The following is a 20,990-nucleotide window of genomic DNA, read 5'->3' as shown; positions in this document are numbered from 1 at the left end:
TCATAATTCTGTAACATTTTAAACCTAAGATTTAATATAAGTCTGCCCAAAATGCCTAGCCATGCTAGGCATTCTAGTGGTACACTCTGTAATTATTATTTTACTACATGCAAACCACACAATAACCAAATTCTGTAAACTCAGCATTGTAATACTTATAGAGAATAAAGTTTGAATTTGAATTTGAATTTGAATAGTAGAATAGATAAACATAAATATGAGATGTGGTAGCCAAACAACTTGTACGAGTGACGCCATATTAGTAATAATAATAATAATAATAATAATAATAATAATAATCACTGCATGACAGTGTCTTCCATTGCAGACACTGCAAGGCTCCAGGCGGACATCAACCAAATCTTTCAGTGGGCTGCAGAAAACAATATGAAGTTCAACGATGAGAAATTTCAATTACTCAGATATGGTAAACATGAGGAAATTAAATCTTCATCAGAGTACAAAACAAATTCTGGCCACAAAATAGAGCGAAACACCAACGTCAAAGACCTGGGAGTGATTATGTCGGAGGATCTCACCTTCAAGGACCATAACATTGTATCAATCGCATCTGCTAGAAAAATGACAGGATGGATAATGAGAACCTTCAAAACTAGGGAGGCCAAGCCCATGATGACACTCTTCAGGTCACTTGTTCTATCTAGGCTGGAATATTGCTGCACTCTAACAGCACCTTTCAAGGCAGGTGAAATTGCCGACCTAGAAAATGTACAGAGAACTTTCACGGCGCGCATAATGGAGATAAAACACCTCAATTACTGGGAGCGCTTGAGGTTTCTAAACCTGTATTCCCTGGAACGCAGGAGGGAGAGATACATGATTATATACACCTGGAAAATCCTAGAGGGACTAGTACCGAACTTGCACACGAAAATCACTCACTACGAAAGCAAAAGACTTGGCAGACGATGCACCATCCCCCCAATGAAAAGCAGGGGTGTCACTAGCACGTTAAGAGACCATACAATAAGTGTCAGGGGCCCGAGACTGTTCAACTGCCTCCCAGCACACATAAGGGGGATTACCAACAGACCCCTGGCAGTCTTCAAGCTGGCACTGGACAAGCACCTAAAGTCAGTTCCTGATCAGCCGGGCTGTGGCTCGTACGTTGGTTTGCGTGCAGCCAGCAGCAACAGCCTGGTTGATCAGGCGCTGATCCACCAGGAGGCCTGGTCATAGACCGGGCCGCGGGGGCGTTGACCCCCGAAACTCTCTCCAGGTAATTACATTAATATACACATTTTCATTAATCCATCTATGATATTTTTTTTCAAGATTATATAATAAACATGATACATAACATATAGAGATGATATATACACCCCATAGTAGAATAAATAAACAAATATGAGATGTGGTAGCCAGACGACTTGCACGAGTGACAACAAGAATAACGTTTTCTCTAGTCCAACATAAGAGAAAATGTGTTACTGGGGTTAACTGTAGAAAATTATTCCTTTCGTATGTAAGTAAGCAAGTTTATTCAGGTATACACAAACACAGTTACATAGATTATCATACATAGCAGCATATGTGTAAAGTACCTAGGATAACCCAAAAAAGCCAGTGCGACTTATTTCCATTGCTTTCACTCAGAGCTTCATTTCTTCTAAAAATGGTGTTACATGAGAATGGGAGTGTTGTTCTTCATTTATTCTACTGTATCAATGTAGACAACTTGTATGCAATGTAACTTGTACACAAACGAGATGTGTATGCCTGGTTTGTTTAAAATACTTGCGTTCACCTGGTTTGTTTACATAACTCTGCACCTGTCCTCTCTCATGTACTCATTCTCTCTCTCTCTCTCTCTCATTTATTCATTCTATCTTGTTTATTCATCCCTTGACTGTCGCAACTCCCAATCCTGAGGTCTCCTGGTGTCGCAAAATTTCCCCCTCCAAAAAGAAGACTTTTTCTTATGAAATGATAGAGAATCTTTTCCGATTGTAATGACACCAAAAGGACAAAATTTGATGGAAAACTGACGGAATTACGCTCTCGCGAAGTTAGTGACCTCAGTGATATGTACACCTACCATCCGACTTACGACCGAGTTCGGTTCCGAGAAACCGGTCGTAAGTCGAAATGGTTGTAAGTCGAACTTTACTATTGAATATCAACAAAACATTTTTGTAATGACTTTATTTTATTGTTTTATTTTGGTATTTCATGTTTTACTTTAATTTTTATGTTGTTAGTATGGTATTTTATACTGTAAGGTTTAGGATAAACACTGTGTACAACACAAATAGTTGTTTATTTCCCAGAAATTTGGCATAAAAAACACGGCCGTAAGTCGAGTGGTTGTAAGTCGAGCAGGTAGTAAGTCGGATGGTAGGTGTATTTACAAATTGGCAATTTCGCCCAATTTGAGCCTTACTTTCGGCTAATTCCATTGTTCCAGTCAACCAAGCTCATAGCTATTTCTTTAGAACTCCATTTTTTCTATTGATTGAGTACAAGAAACTGCCCATTTACTGATTTCAACTACCCAATAATGTGGTCAGAGATTTACTGTTATGCAGACTACTGCAATATTGTAATAATTATACAAATAATGTCAACCCATTCATGACTGCATATCAGAATGGCTACTTGGACATTTATTGGAAAATGACATCATTTGTTTACTTTTGAACATCGGCAAAAATCAAACATTTCCCCTTCTTTGAGCTCCATTTCAAGGTTCTTTTCATAGTAAAACCAATCAAAATCACCTCTATTTCTATAATATGTTTTCCATTCTATCAAATGAGACCAAGAAAACGAGAATACAACCATAAATACTATACGAAAATAGACCACAAACTCAGCATTTTAATTAAAAAAAAAAACGGTGGGAGTTTTTTTTTCTCAATATGCACTGCGTGCTGCAGGATTTTTTTATATGGTGCACACTGACCACACAGACCCATTCTCTCACATGTGGGCCTACCAGCTTTCTCCTGCTTGATTTGAAGCCGCTAGAATTTATGAGTATATACAGTGGACCCTCGCCTAACGAACGCATCGCATAACGTTAAATTCGCCTAACGATACATTTTAGCGCAAAAATTTTGCCTCAGCTAGCACTAAAAAACTCGCCCAACGCGATTCGTTCCATTCGAGATGCGTCCACCTGTGGACTGAGGGCACATCACTTGTCCCGTGGGTGCCAGTGTTTACAAGCCAGCCACCGCACTTGCACCCAAACATACACTGGTAACATTTCATATTATCACAGCGTTTTTAGTGATTGCACCTGCAAAATAAGTCACCATGGGCCCCAAGAAAGCTTCTAGTGCCAACCCTACAGCAAAAAGGGTGAGAATTACTATGGATATGAAGAAAGAGAACATTGCTAAGTATGAAAGTGGAGTGCGTGTCTCCGAGCTGGCCAGGTTGTACACAAAACCCCAATCAACCATCGCTACTGCCCAAGAAAACGGCAATCAAGGAAGCTGTTCTTGCCAAAGGTGCAACTTTGTTTTTGAAACAGAGATCGCAAGTGATATAAGATGTTGAGAGACTGTTATTGGTGTGGATAAACAAAAAACAGATATCAGGAGATAGCATCTCTCAAGTGATCATATGTGAAAAGGCTAGGAAGTTGCATAACGATTTAATTAGAAAAATGCCTGCAACTAGTGGTGATTTGAGTGAATTTAAGGCCAGCAAAGGTTGGTTTGAGAGATTTAGGAATCGTAGTGGCATACATAGTGTGATAAGGCATGGTGAGGCTGCCAGTTCGAACCAAAAAGCAGCTGAAAAATATGTGAAGGAATTCAAGGAGTACATAGACAGTGAAGAATTGAAACCTGAACAAGTGTTTGTGACAAAACAGGCCTGTTTTGGAAGAAAATGCCAAGCAGGACCTACATTATTCAGGAGGAAAAGGCGCTCCCAGGACATAAGCCTATGAAAGACAGGCTTACTCTCTTGATGTGTGCTAATGCTAGTGGTGATTGCAAAGTGAAGCCTTTATTGGTGTATCACTCTGAAACTCCTAGAGTGTTCAGGAAAAACAATGTCCTCAAGGCTAATTTGTGTGTGATGTGGAGGGCAAACAGTAAGGCATGGGTCACTAGAGACCTTTTCTATGACTGGTTACACCATGCATATGCCCCCACTGTGAAAAATTACCTCCTGGAAAATAAATTGGACCTTAAGTGCCTCCTGGTATTAGACAATGCTCCTAGTCATCCTTCAGACGTGGCAGAGCAACTTTTGGGGACATGAGCTTCATTAAGGTAAAGTTTTTGCCTCCTAATACCACTCCTCTCCTGCAGCCCATGGATCAGCAGGTCATTGCAAACTTCAAAAAACTCTACACCAAAGCTATGTTTGAAAGGTGCTTTGTAGTGACCTCAGAAACTCTATTGACTCTAAAGGAGTTTTGGAAGGATCACTTTAATATCCTCAATTGTGTAAACATTATAGGTAAGGCTTGGGAAGAAGTGACTAAAAGGACCTTGAACTCTGCCTGGAAAAAACTGTGGCCAGAATGTGTCGACAAAAGGGATTTTGAAGGGTTTGAGGCTAACCCTGAGAGGATTATGCCAGTTGTGGAATCAATTGTGGCATTGGGGAAGTCCTTGGGGTTGGAGGTTAGCGGGGAGGATGTGGAAGAGTTGGTGGAGGAGGACAATGTAGAACTAACCACTGATGAGCTGCAAGATCATCTTCAACAGCAAGAGGCCAGACCTGAGGAAACTGCTCCGGAGGAGGGGATAGAGAAATTGAGGAAGTTGCCTACTTCAAAGATTAAGGAAATGTGTGCAATGTGGCTTAAAGTGCAAACCTTTTTTGATGAAAATCACGCTAACACAGCTATTGCAAGCCGTGCTGGTGACTATTACACTGACAATGTTGTGAAACACTTTAGGAATGTCATAAAGGAACAGGAGGTACAGGCCTCTATGGACAAATATGTCGTGCAACAGAGGTCCAGTGACTCTCAAGCTGGTCCTAGTGGCATTAACCCCTTGACTGTCACAACCCCGAATCCTGAAGTGTCTCCTGGTGTAGCAAAATTTAACCCTTTGACTGTCGAAAGGCCCAATCCTGAACTGTCTCCTGGTGTCGCAAAATATTCGAAAAAAAAAAAAAAAAAAATTCTTATGAAAATGTTAAGATTATTTTTCTGATTGCTTTAGTCCCCAAAAAAAAAAAATTTCCCCATCAGTACTTACTGAGATATAGAGCGGCGACTGCCGCTCATCCGGTAAACTTTGATTTACTTGTATTTGATGGTTTCTTGTTTTTTTCACTATTTATTTTTTTCACATAACTTTTGTGGCCTGTGAGACCAAATTATTGTGCAATGTTCAAATATACACTCGTTGAATGTAACACAATTACAGTGGACCCCCGCATAGTGACTTTAATCCGTGCAAGAGGGCTGATTGTTATGCGAAATGTTCGGTATGCGAATGAATTTTCCCCATAAGAAATAATGGAAATCAAATTAATCCGTGCAAGACACCCAAAAGTATGAAAAAAAAAATTTTACCACATGAAATATACATTTTCCTACACACAAAGAGAAGGATACATGCACAATAGTAGAGTAGTACATGCACAATATATATTGTGCATGTACTACTCTACTAAATGAAGAATAAATGACACTTACCTTTATTGAAGATGCAGCAATGACTGATGAGACACTGTGTCCTGGGAGTGCCTTTTCCTCCTGAGTACTGTAGGTCCTGTTTGGCATTTTCTTCCAGAACAGGCCTTATCACACTGTGTATGCCACTACGATTCTTAAATCTCTCAAACCAACCTTTGCTGGCTTTAAATTCACCAATATGAGCACTAGTTCCAGGCATTTTTCCCTGTTCACCTGGGTGTTAGTCGACTGGTGTGGGTTGCATCCTGGGAGACAAGATTAAGGACCCCAATGGAAATAAGTTAGACAGTCTTTGATGACACTGACTTTTTTGGGTTATCCTGGGTGGCAAATCCTCTGGGGTTAATTGTTTCTTGGTATTCTCAATAAGCCACACCAACAATGGTGCTACAGCAGCAGCAGCAGCTGACGGTGGTACAGCAGCAACAGACGATGCTACAGCAGCAACAGATGATGCTACAGCAGCAGCAGACGATGCTACAGCAGCAACAGACGATGCTACAGCAGCAGCAGACGATGCTACAGCAGCAGCAGACGATGCTACAGCAGCAGCAGACGATGCTACAGCAGCAGCAGATGATGCTACAGCAGCAGCAGACGATGCTACAGCAGCAGCAGATGATGCTACAGCAGCAGCAGACGATGCTACAGCAGCAGCAGATGATGCTACAGCAGCAGCAGACGATGCTACAGCAGCAGCAGACGATGCTACAGCAGCAGCAGCAGCTGACGGTGGTACAACAGCAGCAGCAGCTGACAGTGCAGCAGCAGCTGATGGTGGTACAGCAGCAGCAACAGCTGTACCACCAATAGTAGCGATGGTTGATTGGGGTTTATTATACAACCTGGCCAGCTCGGAGACACGCACTCCACTTTCATACTTATCAATGATCTTTTTCTTCATCTCTATAGTAATTCTCACCCTTATTGCTGTAGGGTTGGCACTAGAAGCTTTCTTGGGGCCCATGGTCACTTATTTTCCAGAAAAAATCACCAAAAACACTGTAATAATACGAAATGTTCCAATTGTATGCTTGGATGTTACCGCGGAGGCTGGCTGGTAAACAATGCCACCAGCGGAACATGTGAGCGTGGCTCAGGCCGCACATTGGACGCGTCTCGGACGAAGAGCGGTGAGCGGGTTTTTGGGCGGTATGCGAGGCAAAATTTTTGCGAAAAAAGCGAGCGGTATGCGGATTGTACGGTATGCGATGCATGCGGTATGCGGGGGTCCACTGTATAGCAAAAACACTCGTATCATTATAATGTTGCTAAAACTTGGTTACACAAACAATATAAAAAATTGTTTATTACGATTGTTCTATAATATATATACCTATGTACAATCACTGGACACTTTTCTAGAACTGCTGCAGCTTGTGGAATTCTTTGAAACATGGGTATAAGCACAATGGTGTTTTACACTCACACATAAAACGAGTGTCTCTGCATTTTTGTGGGCGTTTTGTGGTATGTCCACAGACAAAACACCTCTTCTGAGCATTTTTCTTGAGAGCAGTAGCAGGCAGTGGTATGGGGTAGTGATCACCAGGCCTCAGACGAGAGGACATGTGTTGAAAATTTTGTGGGCGCTGGTCTATTACAGGTGTTGTTTCTTGACACTTGAATATTATTTGTCTGATGACTGACAAACAAAATTTACCATATTTGGGTTTGTTCTTGATCTTCAACTTGTACATATTATAAGAATTCAGCATGGAAATGTCAAGAAGATGGAAAAACAGTCTTATGTACCACTTATAACTTTTGCAAACACAGTCAGCAAACCCAATCTGCATGTCACATTTGTCCACTAAGTGCATATTGAGGTTGTAATCCATCACAGCTGCAGGTTTTACAATGGGTTCATTGGTCTCTCTATTCTGCTTGCCAGTGTCTACCATTTCTTGTCGGTGAACTGATGTCAGCAGTGTGACATCACGTTTGTCATGCCACCAAAATGCCATGATGTCATTGGCAGCAAACACCTGCACTTCACCTCTACAACTGCCAGCATCGAACCTAGGCATATGCTTACGATTTCCACACACTGTGCCACACACATCTGTCATGTTCACTCTCAAGAAATCACTGAGTATAGGGCTTGTGTACCAGTTGTCAGTATATAAAATATGCCCCTTACCAAGATATGGCTCCATCATTGTTCTAACCACATCACCAGAGATACCCAGTAACTTTCTGGTATCTTCCAATGTTTTACCGCCAGTGTACACAATTATATCCAAAACCAGACCAGTTTTGCAATCACACGAAATAACTTTATACCAAAGCGTTTCCTCTTGCTTTGTATATGCTGTTGAATTAGACACATGTGCAACTCTTGGGTATCTTTATTGAGGAAACGTTTTGCCACGCAGTGGCTTCATCAGTCCACACAAAGGAGAAACTTGAATAGATTGATGGACTGACCACATCGACTCAAGGCTGAGGGACTGATTACCTCATTCTCCTCCTGTTCTTCAAGTTTCTCCTTTGTATGGACTGATGAAGCCACTGTGTGGCGAAACGTTTCCTCAATAAAGATACCCAAGAGTTGCACATGTGTCTAATTCAACAACATGTCGGTTCTCTGAACCATTCATCTACAATTTTGGTATATACTGTTTGAATGAGAGTCTTCCTTTGAACAAAATCAAAGACTCATCAATAACAAGCTTCCTGAAGGGATAAAAATACATACAGCACTTTTGTTTCAGGTATATAAACACACGTCTGATCTTATATAACCTGTCACTTCTGTCAGGCCTTGTTTTGTCTGAAAAATGTAACATACGTAACAGTAACACAAATCTATTCACTGGTATAATGTCACTGAAAGCAGGGGTTGAAATCAGGCGGTCTGTCGTCCAGTATGTGTTGACACTGTGCTTATACACATGTGGCATAAGCATTATTGTGGCAAAGAACAGATACATCTCTGCCACAGTTGTGTCCTTCCACTGGTGTAGGTGTGATCTTGCTGACAGAATAGTGCTTGTCATGGTGTACTCAAAGTATGTATTGCTTTCCCTGACAATAATGTCCATCAGGGGTTCATCGAAGAACAACTGAAAGCATTCCAGTTCAGTGGGATTGTTCCCAAGTGTACATGATGGCTGTATTCCACTTTGTCCTCCATCAAAGTCATGGGGACTGGGAACAAACTCGTCATCTTGCTGCCAATCCCAGATGTGGTCAGCTGGTGGGTTCTGGATATTGTAATGTGGTTGTAGTTGTGCAGGTTGTGGTTGTGGTTGTTGTGGGAGTGTGGGGTCGGGTGAGGCTGGTTGTAGTTGTGCAGAGTCAGCAGCGTGGGTAGTAGCGTGGCCCGCTACTACCCACCATCACTGCCACCATCACTATCACCACCACCGCCTGCTGCCTCACTTGCATCATTGATACCCATCGTAACAATATCGTCATCTTCACTATCAGGTCGTGGTGTAGGGCCACGGGATGTGCTCTGAGATGTACTCCTTCCTCTTGGAAGAGCATATGGCACACTACCAGACCGCAGGCAACGTCGTATATACTACCGCTTCACTGGGGAATATTCACCCTCACTGTCACAACTAGAGCTGCTTTCAATAACCTTGAAATCACTATCATTATCACTTACACTGCTCACATCTGAGTCTTGTACATGGGCAAATAGTTTCCTCTTTCGTCCTGGTACAGGTGAACATGAACGAGCCAGCCCAGCACCAGAGGTGGAAGGTTGTGGGTCATCTGGGGTTTCATCACTAATTACGTTATCCTGGGCACTTTTTTCGGTCACACCCGCTTCAAAACCAGGGAATTCACTTTCACTGACACTTTCATCGCTGTTTGAGCTATCACTTGGGAACAAAAGACCTCCAATCCGCTGAGGAGCGAGGAACTTCTTACTGCGAAGCATGGTGAAAATAGACTACCAAGATGGCGTTCCCACAATGCACCGCTGAGTCACAGATTTTTTCACAGGGTGCATACCCACCACTGAGACCCATTCTCTCTCATGTAGGCCTACCAGCCCTCTCCCGCTTGATTTGAAGCCTCTAGAATTTATGCGTATAGATACGTCAAACACGGTATCTCCCATGACGTATATATGCGACCACGACAGTCAAGGGGTAAAAAAAAAAAATTATTTTTTCTTATGAAATGATAGAGAATCTTTTCCCGATTGTAATGACACCAAAAACACGAAATTTGATGGAAAACTGACAAAATTACGCTCTCGCAAAGTTAGCGACCTCGGCGATATTTACAAATCGGAGATTTCGCCCATTTGTAAATATTGAGCATTATTTTCAGCTAATTCCATTGTTCCGGTCAACCAAACTCATAACTATTTTTTTAGAAATCCATTTTTTCTATCGACTGAGTACAAGAAACTGCCCATTTACCAATTTCAACTACCCAATAACGTGGTCAGAAATTTGCAATTTGGCCAATTTCACAAAAATTAAAAAATTTGACAATTTCAAAATAAGGTCCAGAATGAACAATGCAGACATTCCTGGCTCTAAAATAACATTTTCTTTGTTCATCAGTCATGTCTCCAAGCCCCTCTGATATTACTCTTCCTCTCTATTTTGAATTTTTATTCAAACAAAAAATAGAAGATTTACTGTTATGCAGACTACTGCAATACTGTAATAATTGTATAAATAATATCAACCCATTCATGACTGCATATTAGAACGGCTAGTTGGACATTTATTGGACAATGACAACATTTGTTTACTTTTGAACATCGGCAAAAATCAAACATTTCTCCTACTTTGAGCTCCATTTCCAGGTTCTTTTTATAGTAAAATCAATCAAAATCACCTCTATTTCTATAATATGTTTTCCATTCTATCAAATGAGACCAGGAAAACGAGAATACAACCATAAATACCATACGAAAATAGACCACAAAGTCGGCATTTTAACCCTTTGACTGTTTCAGGCCCCTTTCTGAAACTGTCATTCTGTCGCTAAAGTTTGAAAAAAAAAAAAAAAAAAATTTTCTTATGAAATGATAGAGAATCTTTTCCCGATGGTAATGACACCAAAAGTTCGAAATTTGGTCGAAAACTCATGGAATTACGCTCCCGCAAAGTTAGCGGTCTCGGTGACATATGCGGATCGGCGATTTTGCCGACTTTGAGCCCTATTTTCAGCCAATTCCGTTGTTCCAGTTGACCAAACTCATAGCTATTTCTTTAGAACTCCATTTTATCTATCAGCTGAGTACAAGAAACCTCCCATTTACCAATTTGGACTACCCAATATTGTGGTCAGAAATTGGCAATTTGGCCAATTTCACGCAAACTAAAAAAGATGCCAATTTCAAAATAGGGTCCAGAATAAACAAGGTAGACATTCTTGGCACTAAAATAACATATCCTCTGTTCATTAGTCATATCTCTAGGCCCCTCTTATATTATTTTTGCTTTCTATTTTGATTTTTTATTCATACAAAAAAATACAAAATTTACTGTTATGCAGACTAGTGCATTATTGTAAAAATGGTATAAATAATATCAGTGCACTAGTGAAAGAATATTAGACTCCCCAGTTGACGTGTATTGGACGTGTGGTGTGATTTGTTTACTTCTGAACATTGGTAAAAATCGAACTTTTCCGCTACTTTGAGCTCAGTTTTAAGGTCGTTTTCATGGTGAAAGTAATCAAAATCATCTCTATTTCTGTAACATGTTTTCCATTTTATCACCTAAGACCATGAAAACGCAAATACATCGATAAATACTATACGAAAATACACCTCAAAGTCGGCGTTTTAATCCAAAAAAACGATCAGTTTTTTTTTCTCATTATGCACTGTGTGCTGCAGGATTTTTTTTATGTGGTGCACACTGACCACACAGACCCATTCTCTCACATGTGGGCCTACCAGCTTTCTTCCGCTTGATTTGAAGCCGCTAGAATTATTGAGTATATATACGTCTGAAACACTGGCTTGTAAGACGTATATATGCGACCAAAACAGTCAAAGGGTTAATTAAAAAAAAACGGTCGGAGTTTTTTTTTTCTCATTATGCACTGCATGCTCCAGGATTTTTTTTATATGGTGCACACTGACGACACAGACCCATTCTCTCACATGTGGGCCTACCAGCTTTCTCCTGCTTGATTTGAAGCCGCTAGAATTTGAGTATACAGGTCTCCCTCAACATTCACGTTTTCAGCTTTCGCGGGCTTCACACATTCGCGAATTCCCAACCGCCAAATTCCCAGCCACCAAATTCCCAGCCGCCAAATCATATTTAAGTTTCCCGCCACCTGCGAGTCCCTACTACCCTCCCTCCGACCCCCGCAACTGGCAGCCAGCCCTCCCACCACTCAGTGTGGTGAATGTTTTGTTTGTTCATTATTTGCTATTAAACTAGAGTATAAATAATGTAAACCCATTCATGACTGCATATTGGAATGGCTATTCGGACAGGTATTAGACGGTGACATCATGTGTTTACTCTTGAACACAGCAAAGAATCAAACATTTCTGTTACTGCTAATAATAACAATAGTAATAATAATAATAATAATAATAATAATAGCTCTTGTTCTTTTTTTATTTCTTCTATTGTCCATGGGGAAGTGGAAAAGAATCTTTCCTCCGTAAGCCATGCGTGTCGTATGAGGCGACTAAAATGCCGGGAGCAATGGGCTAGTAACCCCTTCTCCTGTATACAATTACTAAAAAAGAGAAGAAGAAAAACTTTATAAAACTGGGTTGCTTAAATGTGCGTGGATGTAGTGCGGATGACAAGAAACAGATGAGTGCTGATGTTATGAATGAAAAGAAGTTGGATGTCCTGGCCCTAAGCGAAACAAAGCTGAAGGGGGTAGGAGAGTTTCAGTGGGGGGAAATAAATGGGATTAAATCTGGAGTATCTGAGAGAGTTAGAGCAAAGGAAGGGGTAGCAGTAATGTTAAATGATCAGTTATGGAAGGAGAAAAGAGAATATGAATGTGTAAATTCAAGAATTATGTGGATTAAAGTAAAGGTTGGATGCGAGAAGTGGGTCATAATAAGCGTGTATGCACCTGGAGAAGAGAGGAATGCAGAGGAGAGAGAGAGATTTTGGGAGATGTTAAGTGAATGTATAGGAGCCTTTGAACCAAGTGAGAGAGTAATTGTGGTAGGGGACTTGAATGCTAAAGTAGGAGAAACTTTTAGAGAGGGTGTGGTAGGTAAGTTTGGGGTGCCAGGTGTAAATGATAATGGGAGCCCTTTGATTGAACTTTGTATAGAAAGGGGTTTAGTTATAGGTAATACATATTTTAAGAAAAAGAGGATAAATAAGTATACACGATATGATGTAGGGCGAAATGACAGTAGTTTGTTGGATTATGTATTGGTAGATAAAAGACTGTTGAGTAGACTTCAGGATGTACATGTTTATAGAGGGGCCACAGATATATCAGATCACTTTCTAGTTGTAGCTACACTGAGAGTAAAAGGTAGATGGGATACAAGGAGAATAGAAGCATCAGGGAAGAGAGAGGTGAAGGTTTATAAACTAAAAGAGGAGGCAGTTAGGGTAAGATATAAACAGCTATTGGAGGATAGATGGGCTAATGAGAGCATAGGCAATGGGGTCGAAGAGGTATGGGGTAGGTTTAAAAATGTAGTGTTAGAGTGTTCAGCAGAAGTTTGTGGTTACAGGAAAGTGGGTGCAGGAGGGAAGAGGAGCGATTGGTGGAATGATGATGTAAAGAGAGTAGTAAGGGAGAAAAAGTTAGCATATGAGAAGTTTTTACAAAGTAGAAGTGATGCAAGGAGGGAAGAGTATATGGAGAAAAAGAGAGAAGTTAAGAGAGTGGTGAAGCAATGTAAAAAGAGAGCAAATGAGAGAGTGGGTGAGATGTTATCAACAAATTTTGTTGAAAATAAGAAAAAGTTTTGGAGTGAGATTAACAAGTTAAGAAAGCCTAGAGAACAAATGGATTTGTCAGTTAAAAATAGGAGAGGAGAGTTATTAAATGGAGAGTTAGAGGTATTGGGAAGATGGAAGGAATATTTTGAGGAATTGTTAAATGTTGATGAAGATAGGGAAGCTGTGATTTCGTGTATAGGGCAAGGAGGAATAACATCTTGTAGGAGTGAGGAAGAGCCAGATGTGAGTGTGGGGGAAGTTCGTGAGGCAGTAGGTAAAATGAAAGGGGGTAAGGCAGCCGGGATTGATGGGATAAAGATAGAAATGTTAAAAGCAGGTGGGGATATCGTTTTGGAGTGGTTGGTGCAATTATTTAATAAATGTATGGAAGAGGGTAAGGTACCTAGGGATTGGCAGAGAGCATGCATAGTTCCTTTGTATAAAGGCAAAGGGGATAAAAGAGAGTGCAAAAATTATAGGGGGATAAGTCTGTTGAGTGTACCTGGTAAAGTGTATGGTAGAGTTATAATTGAAAGAATTAAGAGTAAGACGGAGAATAGGATAGCAGATGAACAAGGAGGCTTTAGGAAAGGTAGGGGGTGTGTGGACCAGGTGTTTACAGTGAAACATATAAGTGAACAGTATTTAGATAAGGCTAAAGAGGTCTTTGTGGCATTTATGGATTTGGAAAAGGCGTATGACAGGGTGGATAGGGGGGCAATGTGGCAGATGTTGCAAGTGTATGGTGTAGGAGGTAGGTTACTGAAAGCAGTGAAGAGTTTTTACGAGGATAGTGAGGCTCAAGTTAGAGTATGTAGGAAAGAGGGAAATTTTTTCCCAGTAAAAGTAGGCCTTAGACAAGGATGTGTGATGTCACCGTGGTTGTTTAATATATTTATAGATGGGGTTGTAAGAGAAGTAAATGCGAGGGTCTTGGCAAGAGGCGTGGAGTTAAAAGATAAAGAATCACACACAAAGTGGGAGTTGTCACAGCTGCTCTTTGCTGATGACACTGTGCTCTTGGGAGATTCTGAAGAGAAGTTGCAGAGATTGGTGGATGAATTTGGTAGGGTGTGCAAAAGAAGAAAATTAAAGGTGAATACAGGAAAGAGTAAGGTTATGAGGATAACAAAAAGATTAGGTGATGAAAGATTGAATATCAGATTGGAGGGAGAGAGTATGGAGGAGGTGAACGTATTCAGATATTTGGGAGTGGACGTGTCAGCGGATGGGTCTATGAAAGATGAGGTGAATCATAGAATTGATGAGGGAAAAAGAGTGAGTGGTGCACTTAGGAGTCTGTGGAGACAAAGAACTTTGTCCTTGGAGGCAAAGAGGGGAATGTATGAGAGTATAGTTTTACCAACGCTCTTATATGGGTGTGAAGTGTGGGTGATGAATGTTGCAGCGAGGAGAAGGCTGGAGGCAGTGGAGATGTCATGTCTGAGGGCAATGTGTGGTGTGAATATAATGCAGAGAATTCGTAGTTTGGAAGTTAGGAGGAGGTGCGGGATTACCAAAACTGTTGTCCAGAGGGCTGAGGAAGGGTTGTTGAGGTGGTTCGGACATGTAGAGAGAATGGAGCGAAACAGAATGACTTCAAGAGTGTATCAGTCTGTAGTGGAAGGAAGGCGGGGTAGGGGTCGGCCTAGGAAGGGTTGGAGGGAGGGGGTAAAGGAGGTTTTGTGTGCGAGGGGCTTGGACTTCCAGCAGGCATGCGTGAGCGTGTTTGATAGGAGTGAATGGAGACAAATGGTTTTTAATACTTGACGTGCTGTTGGAGTGTGAGCAAAGTAACATTTATGAAGGGATTCAGGGAAACCGGCAGGCCGGACTTGAGTCCTGGAGATGGGAAGTACAGTGCCTGCACTCTGAAGGAGGGGTGTTAATGTTGCAGTTTAAAAACTGTAGTGTAAAGCACCCTTCTGGCAAGACAGTGATGGAGTGAATGATGGTGAAAGTTTTTCTTTTTCGGGCCACCCTGCCTTGGTGGGAATCGGCCGGTGTGATAATAAAAAAAAAAAAAATAATAATAATAATAATAATAATAATAATAATAATAATAATAATAATAAATACGATATAATTGAAGGAAGTTGTACAAAAATACGAGGGAGTGGTTGACACATGGTCAGTGTGGCTTTGTTTATGCTGTAGTGAGCATTAGTCTCCGTGCTCTTCCAAACATTTCACAATAATTCATTGTTTGGTGCTTGTAGATTGAGTGCGACTGGAGTGGTAGAGGCAGCTGTTGAGGCAGCGATTGAGGCAGTGGTTGAGGCAGCGATTGAGGCAGCGATTGAGGCAGTGGGTGAGGCAGCGATTGAGGCAGTGGGTGAGGCAGCTGTTGAGGCAGCGATTGAGGCAGTGGGTGAGGCAGTGGTTGAGGCAGCTGTTGAGGCAGCGATTGAGGCAGTGGGTGAGGCAGCTGTTGAGGCAGCGATTGAGGCAGTGGTTGAGGCAGCTGTTGAGGCAGCGATTGAGGCAGTGGTTGAGGCAGCGATTGAGGCAGTGGGTGAGGCTGCTGTTGAGGCAGCGATTGAGGCAGTGGTTGAGGCAGCTGTTGAGGCAGCAATTGAGGCAGCTGTTGAGGCAGCGATTGAGGCAGCTGTTGAGGCAGCGATTGAGGCAGTGGGTGAGACAGCTGCTGAGGCAGCGATTGAGGCAGTGGGTGAGGCAGCTGTTGAGGCAGCGATTGAGGCAGTGGTTGAGGCAGCTGTTGAGGCAGCGATTGAGGCAGTGGTTGAGGCAGCTGTTGAGGCAGCGATTGAGGCAGTGGTTGAGGCAGCGATTGAGGCAGTGGGTGAGGCTGCTGTTGAGGCAGTGGTTGAGGCAGCTGTTGAGGCAGCAATTGAGGCAGTGGGTGAGGCAGCTGTTGAGGCAGCGATTGAGGCAGCTGTTGAGGCAGCTATTGAGGCAGCTGTTGAGGCAGCGATTGAGGCAGTGGGTGAGACAGCTGTTGAGGCAGCGATTGAGGCAGTGGGTGAGGCAGCTGTTGAGGCAGCGATTGAGGCAGTAGGTGAGGCAGCTGTTGAGGCAGCGATTGAGGCAGTGGTTGAGGCAGCTGTTGAGGCAGCGATTGAGGCAGTGGGTGAGGCAGCTGTTGAGGCAGCGATTGAGGCAGTGGTTGAGGCAGTGGGTGAGGCTGCTGTTGAGGCAGTGGTTGAGGCAGCTGTTGAGGCAGCAATTGAGGCAGTGGGTGAGGCAGCTGTTGAGGCAGCGATTGAGGCAGCTGTTGAGGCAGCGATTGAGGCAGCTGTTGAGGCAGCGATTGAGGCAGTGGGTGAGACAGCTGTTGAGGCAGCGATTGAGGCAGTGGGTGAGGCAGCTGTTGAGGCAGTGATTGAGGCAGTGGGTGAGGCAGCTGTTGAGGCAGCGATTGAGGCAGTGGTTGAGGCAGCTGTTGAGGCAGCGATTGAGGCAGTGGGTGAGGCAGCTGTTGAGGCAGCAATTGAGGCAGTGGTTGAGGCAGCTGTTGAGGCAGTGGGTGAGGCAGCGATTGAGGCAGTGGGTCAGGCAGCTGTTGAGGAAGCAATCGATGCAGTGGTTGAGGCAGCTGTTAAGGCAGCGATTGAGGCAGTGGTTGAGGCAGCTGTTGAGGCAGCGATTGATGCAGTGGTTGAGGCAGCGATTGAGGCAGTGGGTGAGGCTGCTGTTGAGGCAGCAATTGAGGCAGTGGGTGAGGCAGCTGTTGAGGAAGCGATTGAGGCAGTGGTTGAGGCAGTGGTATTTAATAACATACATGTTATTAATAATAATAATACATGTTATTAATGTGTACTATTATTATTTATAACATATATGTTATTAAATACCACTGCCTCAACTGCAGAATTATTGTGAAATGTTTGGAAGAGCACGGAGACTAATGCTCACTCCAACATAAACAAAGCCACACTGACGATGTGTCAACCACTCCCTCGTATTTTTGTACAATTTCCTTCTTCAATTATATCGTATTATTATTATTATTATTATTATTATTATTATTTTTACTATTGTTATTATTAGCAGTAGCAGAAATGCTTGATTCTTTGCTGTGTTCAAGAGTAAACACATGATGTCACCGTCCAATACCTGTCCGAATAGCCATTCCAATATGCAGTCATGGATGGGTTTGCATTATTTATACTGAAGTTTAATAGCAAATAATGAACAAACAAAACACTCACCACACTGAGTGGTGGGAGGGCTGGCTGCCAGTTGCGGGGGTCGGAGGGAGGGTAGTAGGGACTGGCAGTGGTTGGGGAAGTGGTGGAGGCATTGGTGGAGGCAATGGCGGAGTCCGTGGTATTTAATAACATACATGTTATTAAAGCATAACATGTATATTTTTAGTACAGTTTATGACGTTTTCATGTATTTTATGGTTGTTCACGGTTCAACAAGTTAAGGAAGCAGTATTGTATTATATTTCCCTACAATATATTGGGGCACCAAACATTCACGGTTTTTCAACATTCGCGAGGCTCTTGATCCCCTAACCCTCGCGAATGTTGAGGGAGACCTGTATATACATCAAACACGGTACCTCGTAAGTCGTATAAATACGACCTTGACAGTCAAAGCATTAAAAGAAGAAGGGAAGTAACCCCGGAAAAGGACTTGTCACCTCAAGTCCTAATGGAATGGGATTCCCCTTCTAAACATTAACACCATCCACACACTCCCCTCCTCCCATCCCATCAATCATCACCAGATCTTCAATAAATCTAAGTGTCATGTAATTATACATGTCTTCTTCAGTTTGTGTGTATTAAAATTAATATTTCAGGTGGTAAAATTTTTGTTTTTCATACTTTGGGGTGTCAGGAACGCATTAATTTGATTTCCATTATTTCTTATGGGGAAAATTAATTCGGCTAACGATAATTTTGCTTAACGTTGAGCTCTCAGGAACGGATTAATATCGTTAGGCGAGGGTCCACTGTATACATCAAACCTGGCGGCTCATAGGACGTATATATACAACCGAAACAGTCAAAGGGTTAAGACTACAAATATTTTAAGGTAAGTAATGAGAGAACTGTATATGCATTTTATCGCCCTGGGATGCTTAAATGTCATAGAATATTGTGTGGGTGGGGTGGCCTGGTATGGTAGCCTGGCTGGCTACCATACATACCACACTTGATTTGTTACAATAAATACTAGTCATCTCACCCTAGATTTAGACTACAAATATTTTAAGGTAAGTAACGAGTGTACTATATGTGTATTTTACTTTTTATTGTTTTTTTAATGCCTAGTTCTATTGCTAACTTAATATATGTTAGTGTAAACTTGTTATCTAGTATTTATATGCATTTATAAGTGGAAAAAAAGGGTGTTCCACTTTACTACGATTTCCGCTTTACGGCGGTAGCCTGGAGCCTAACCTGCCATTAAAGTGGGACCCTACTGTAACTGATTAACTGTACATATATGTCAATTACAATGCCAGGAGCAAGGGAATAGTAACACCTTCTCCTGTATATATTACTAAATGTAAAAGGAGGAACTTTCGTTTTTTCTTTTGGGCCACCCCGCCTCGGTGGAATACGGCCGGTGCACTGAAAGAAGATACATATGTCAATTACATTTTCTGGTGCAAATATTATTACATGATACAACATTTACGTATACCTACCTAGGGGGTGTTTCAGGGATCAACGCCCCCGGGGCCCAGTCCATGACCAGGCCTCATGGTGGATCAGGGCCTGATCAACCAGGCTGTTACTGCTGGCTGCATATAAACCAACATACGACCCACAGCCCGGCAGGTCAGGTACTGACTTTAGGTGCCTGTCCAGCACATTCTTGGAGACAGCCAGGGGTCTATTGGTAATCACCCTTATGTATGCTGGGATACAGAAATATTTCATCAACCAGTGGCTTCCTCAGTCCAGTACAGAGAAGAATGGTTGAAGATCAGGAGTTGGAGGTGATCAGTCCCTTCCCCTGGAGCCAATGTGATTAGTCCATCAATACTGATAAAACTGAGGGACTGACTACCACACACACTCCTTCTGATCTTCAACCATTCTTCTGTGTATTGGACTGAGAAAGCCACTGGTTGCCAAAACATTTCCACAGTAAAGATACAGAAGTGTTGCACATGTGTCTAATTCATCAACTTGTCAGTTCCCTGAACCAGTTATCTATGTGATACACATTACATTTTTAGTGTGTATTACTATGGTATTCTTATTACATACTGGTATATATAATTTTCATCGTGTGTATTACTATGGTAATACAGATACCTGAGTAATGTAACTGTGACACTGAACATACACTGCTACACAGAAGTATCTTCAAGGATATGAGTGAGAGTCGACTGCTGGTGTGGTAGTCTTTCTCAAAGTGTGTCAAGAAACACAACATACCTTGTGTGTGTGTGTCAAGAAACACAACATACCTTGTGTGTGTGTGTCAAGAAACACAATGTACCTTGTGCGTGTTGAGAAACACAACATATCTTGTGCGTGTTGAGAAACACAACGTACCTTGTGTGTGTCAAGAAACACAACGTACCTTGTGTGTGTCAAGAAACAATGTACCTTGTGTAAATAACAAAAAGGCACAATACCGTGACTGGAACGATACATAAATAACCCGCACATAAAAGAGAGAAGCTTACGACGACGTTTCGGTCCGACTTGGACCATTGACAAAGTCACACTGTGTGACTTTGTCAATGGTCCAAGTCGGACCGAAACGTCGTCGTAAGCTTCTCTCTTTTATGTGTGGGTTATTTGTGTATGTACCTTGTGTGTGTCAAAAAACACAACGTACCTTGTGTGTGTCAAGAAACACAATATACCTTGTGTGTGTCGAGAAACACAATGTACCTTGCGACCTTGTGTGTGTCAAGAAACACAACATACCTTGTGTGTAAAGAAATTAAATTCTACTTCCTTGTGTGGGAAGAAACTTAGGACAACATACCTTGACCGGGAAGAAAGTCAAAAAACATACCTTGAGTGGGAAGAAAGTAAAGCCAGTTTCATGTACTAGAGCTCGTACAAACATAGTCTTGGAGCAGCCTGGAGGACCGTACAACAACACCCCCTTCAGCTTATGTTTCTCAGGATCACTCCTGTGAAGATCAATCATTTCCTAGAATAAAAAGTTTACAAATTGTACACTTGATGAATATTTTATTACAGCATCATTACTGAATATGTTCAATTAGTATTACTGAAATATAGTACAGCAGGTGCTGTACAAACACAAGTTGATGTGATCCACCACTTACAAGCACACAACCACTGTATAGAACACCTGTTGCATCTTCCTTGCAAGTTCTAGAACTGTAAGTCTGACCTCTCAGGCAGTGTGTATTATACAGTGTGTATGACAGAAATATTAAAAGCAGGGGAGGATATAGTGTTGGAGTGGTTGGTACTTTTGTTTAATAAATGTATGAAAGAGGGGAAGGTACCTAGGGATTGGCGGAGAGCATGTATAGTCCCTTTATATAAAGGGAAAGGGGACAA

General features: G+C 42.0%; 1 protein-coding gene across 3 annotated transcripts in view; it reads right to left on the bottom strand.

The window, feature by feature from the left end:
- LOC128703497 (ATPase family gene 2 protein homolog A) overlaps positions 1-20,990 on the bottom strand; it is a 197,434-nt gene that overhangs the window by 41,348 nt on the left and 135,096 nt on the right. For all 3 annotated transcript variants that reach the window (XM_070087022.1, XM_070087027.1, XM_070087035.1), the window contains one exon: positions 20,470-20,610. In XM_070087022.1, coding sequence (XP_069943123.1) covers positions 20,470-20,610 — 141 coding nt within the window. The remainder of the gene's footprint in view (positions 1-20,469; positions 20,611-20,990) is intronic.

Source organism: Cherax quadricarinatus, chromosome 2, assembly GCF_038502225.1.
Source record: "Cherax quadricarinatus isolate ZL_2023a chromosome 2, ASM3850222v1, whole genome shotgun sequence".
NCBI classification, from domain to species: domain Eukaryota; kingdom Metazoa; phylum Arthropoda; class Malacostraca; order Decapoda; family Parastacidae; genus Cherax; species Cherax quadricarinatus.
The sequence above is the reverse complement of the archived record's forward strand: the minus strand, read 5'-3'. Positions and strand labels throughout refer to the sequence as shown.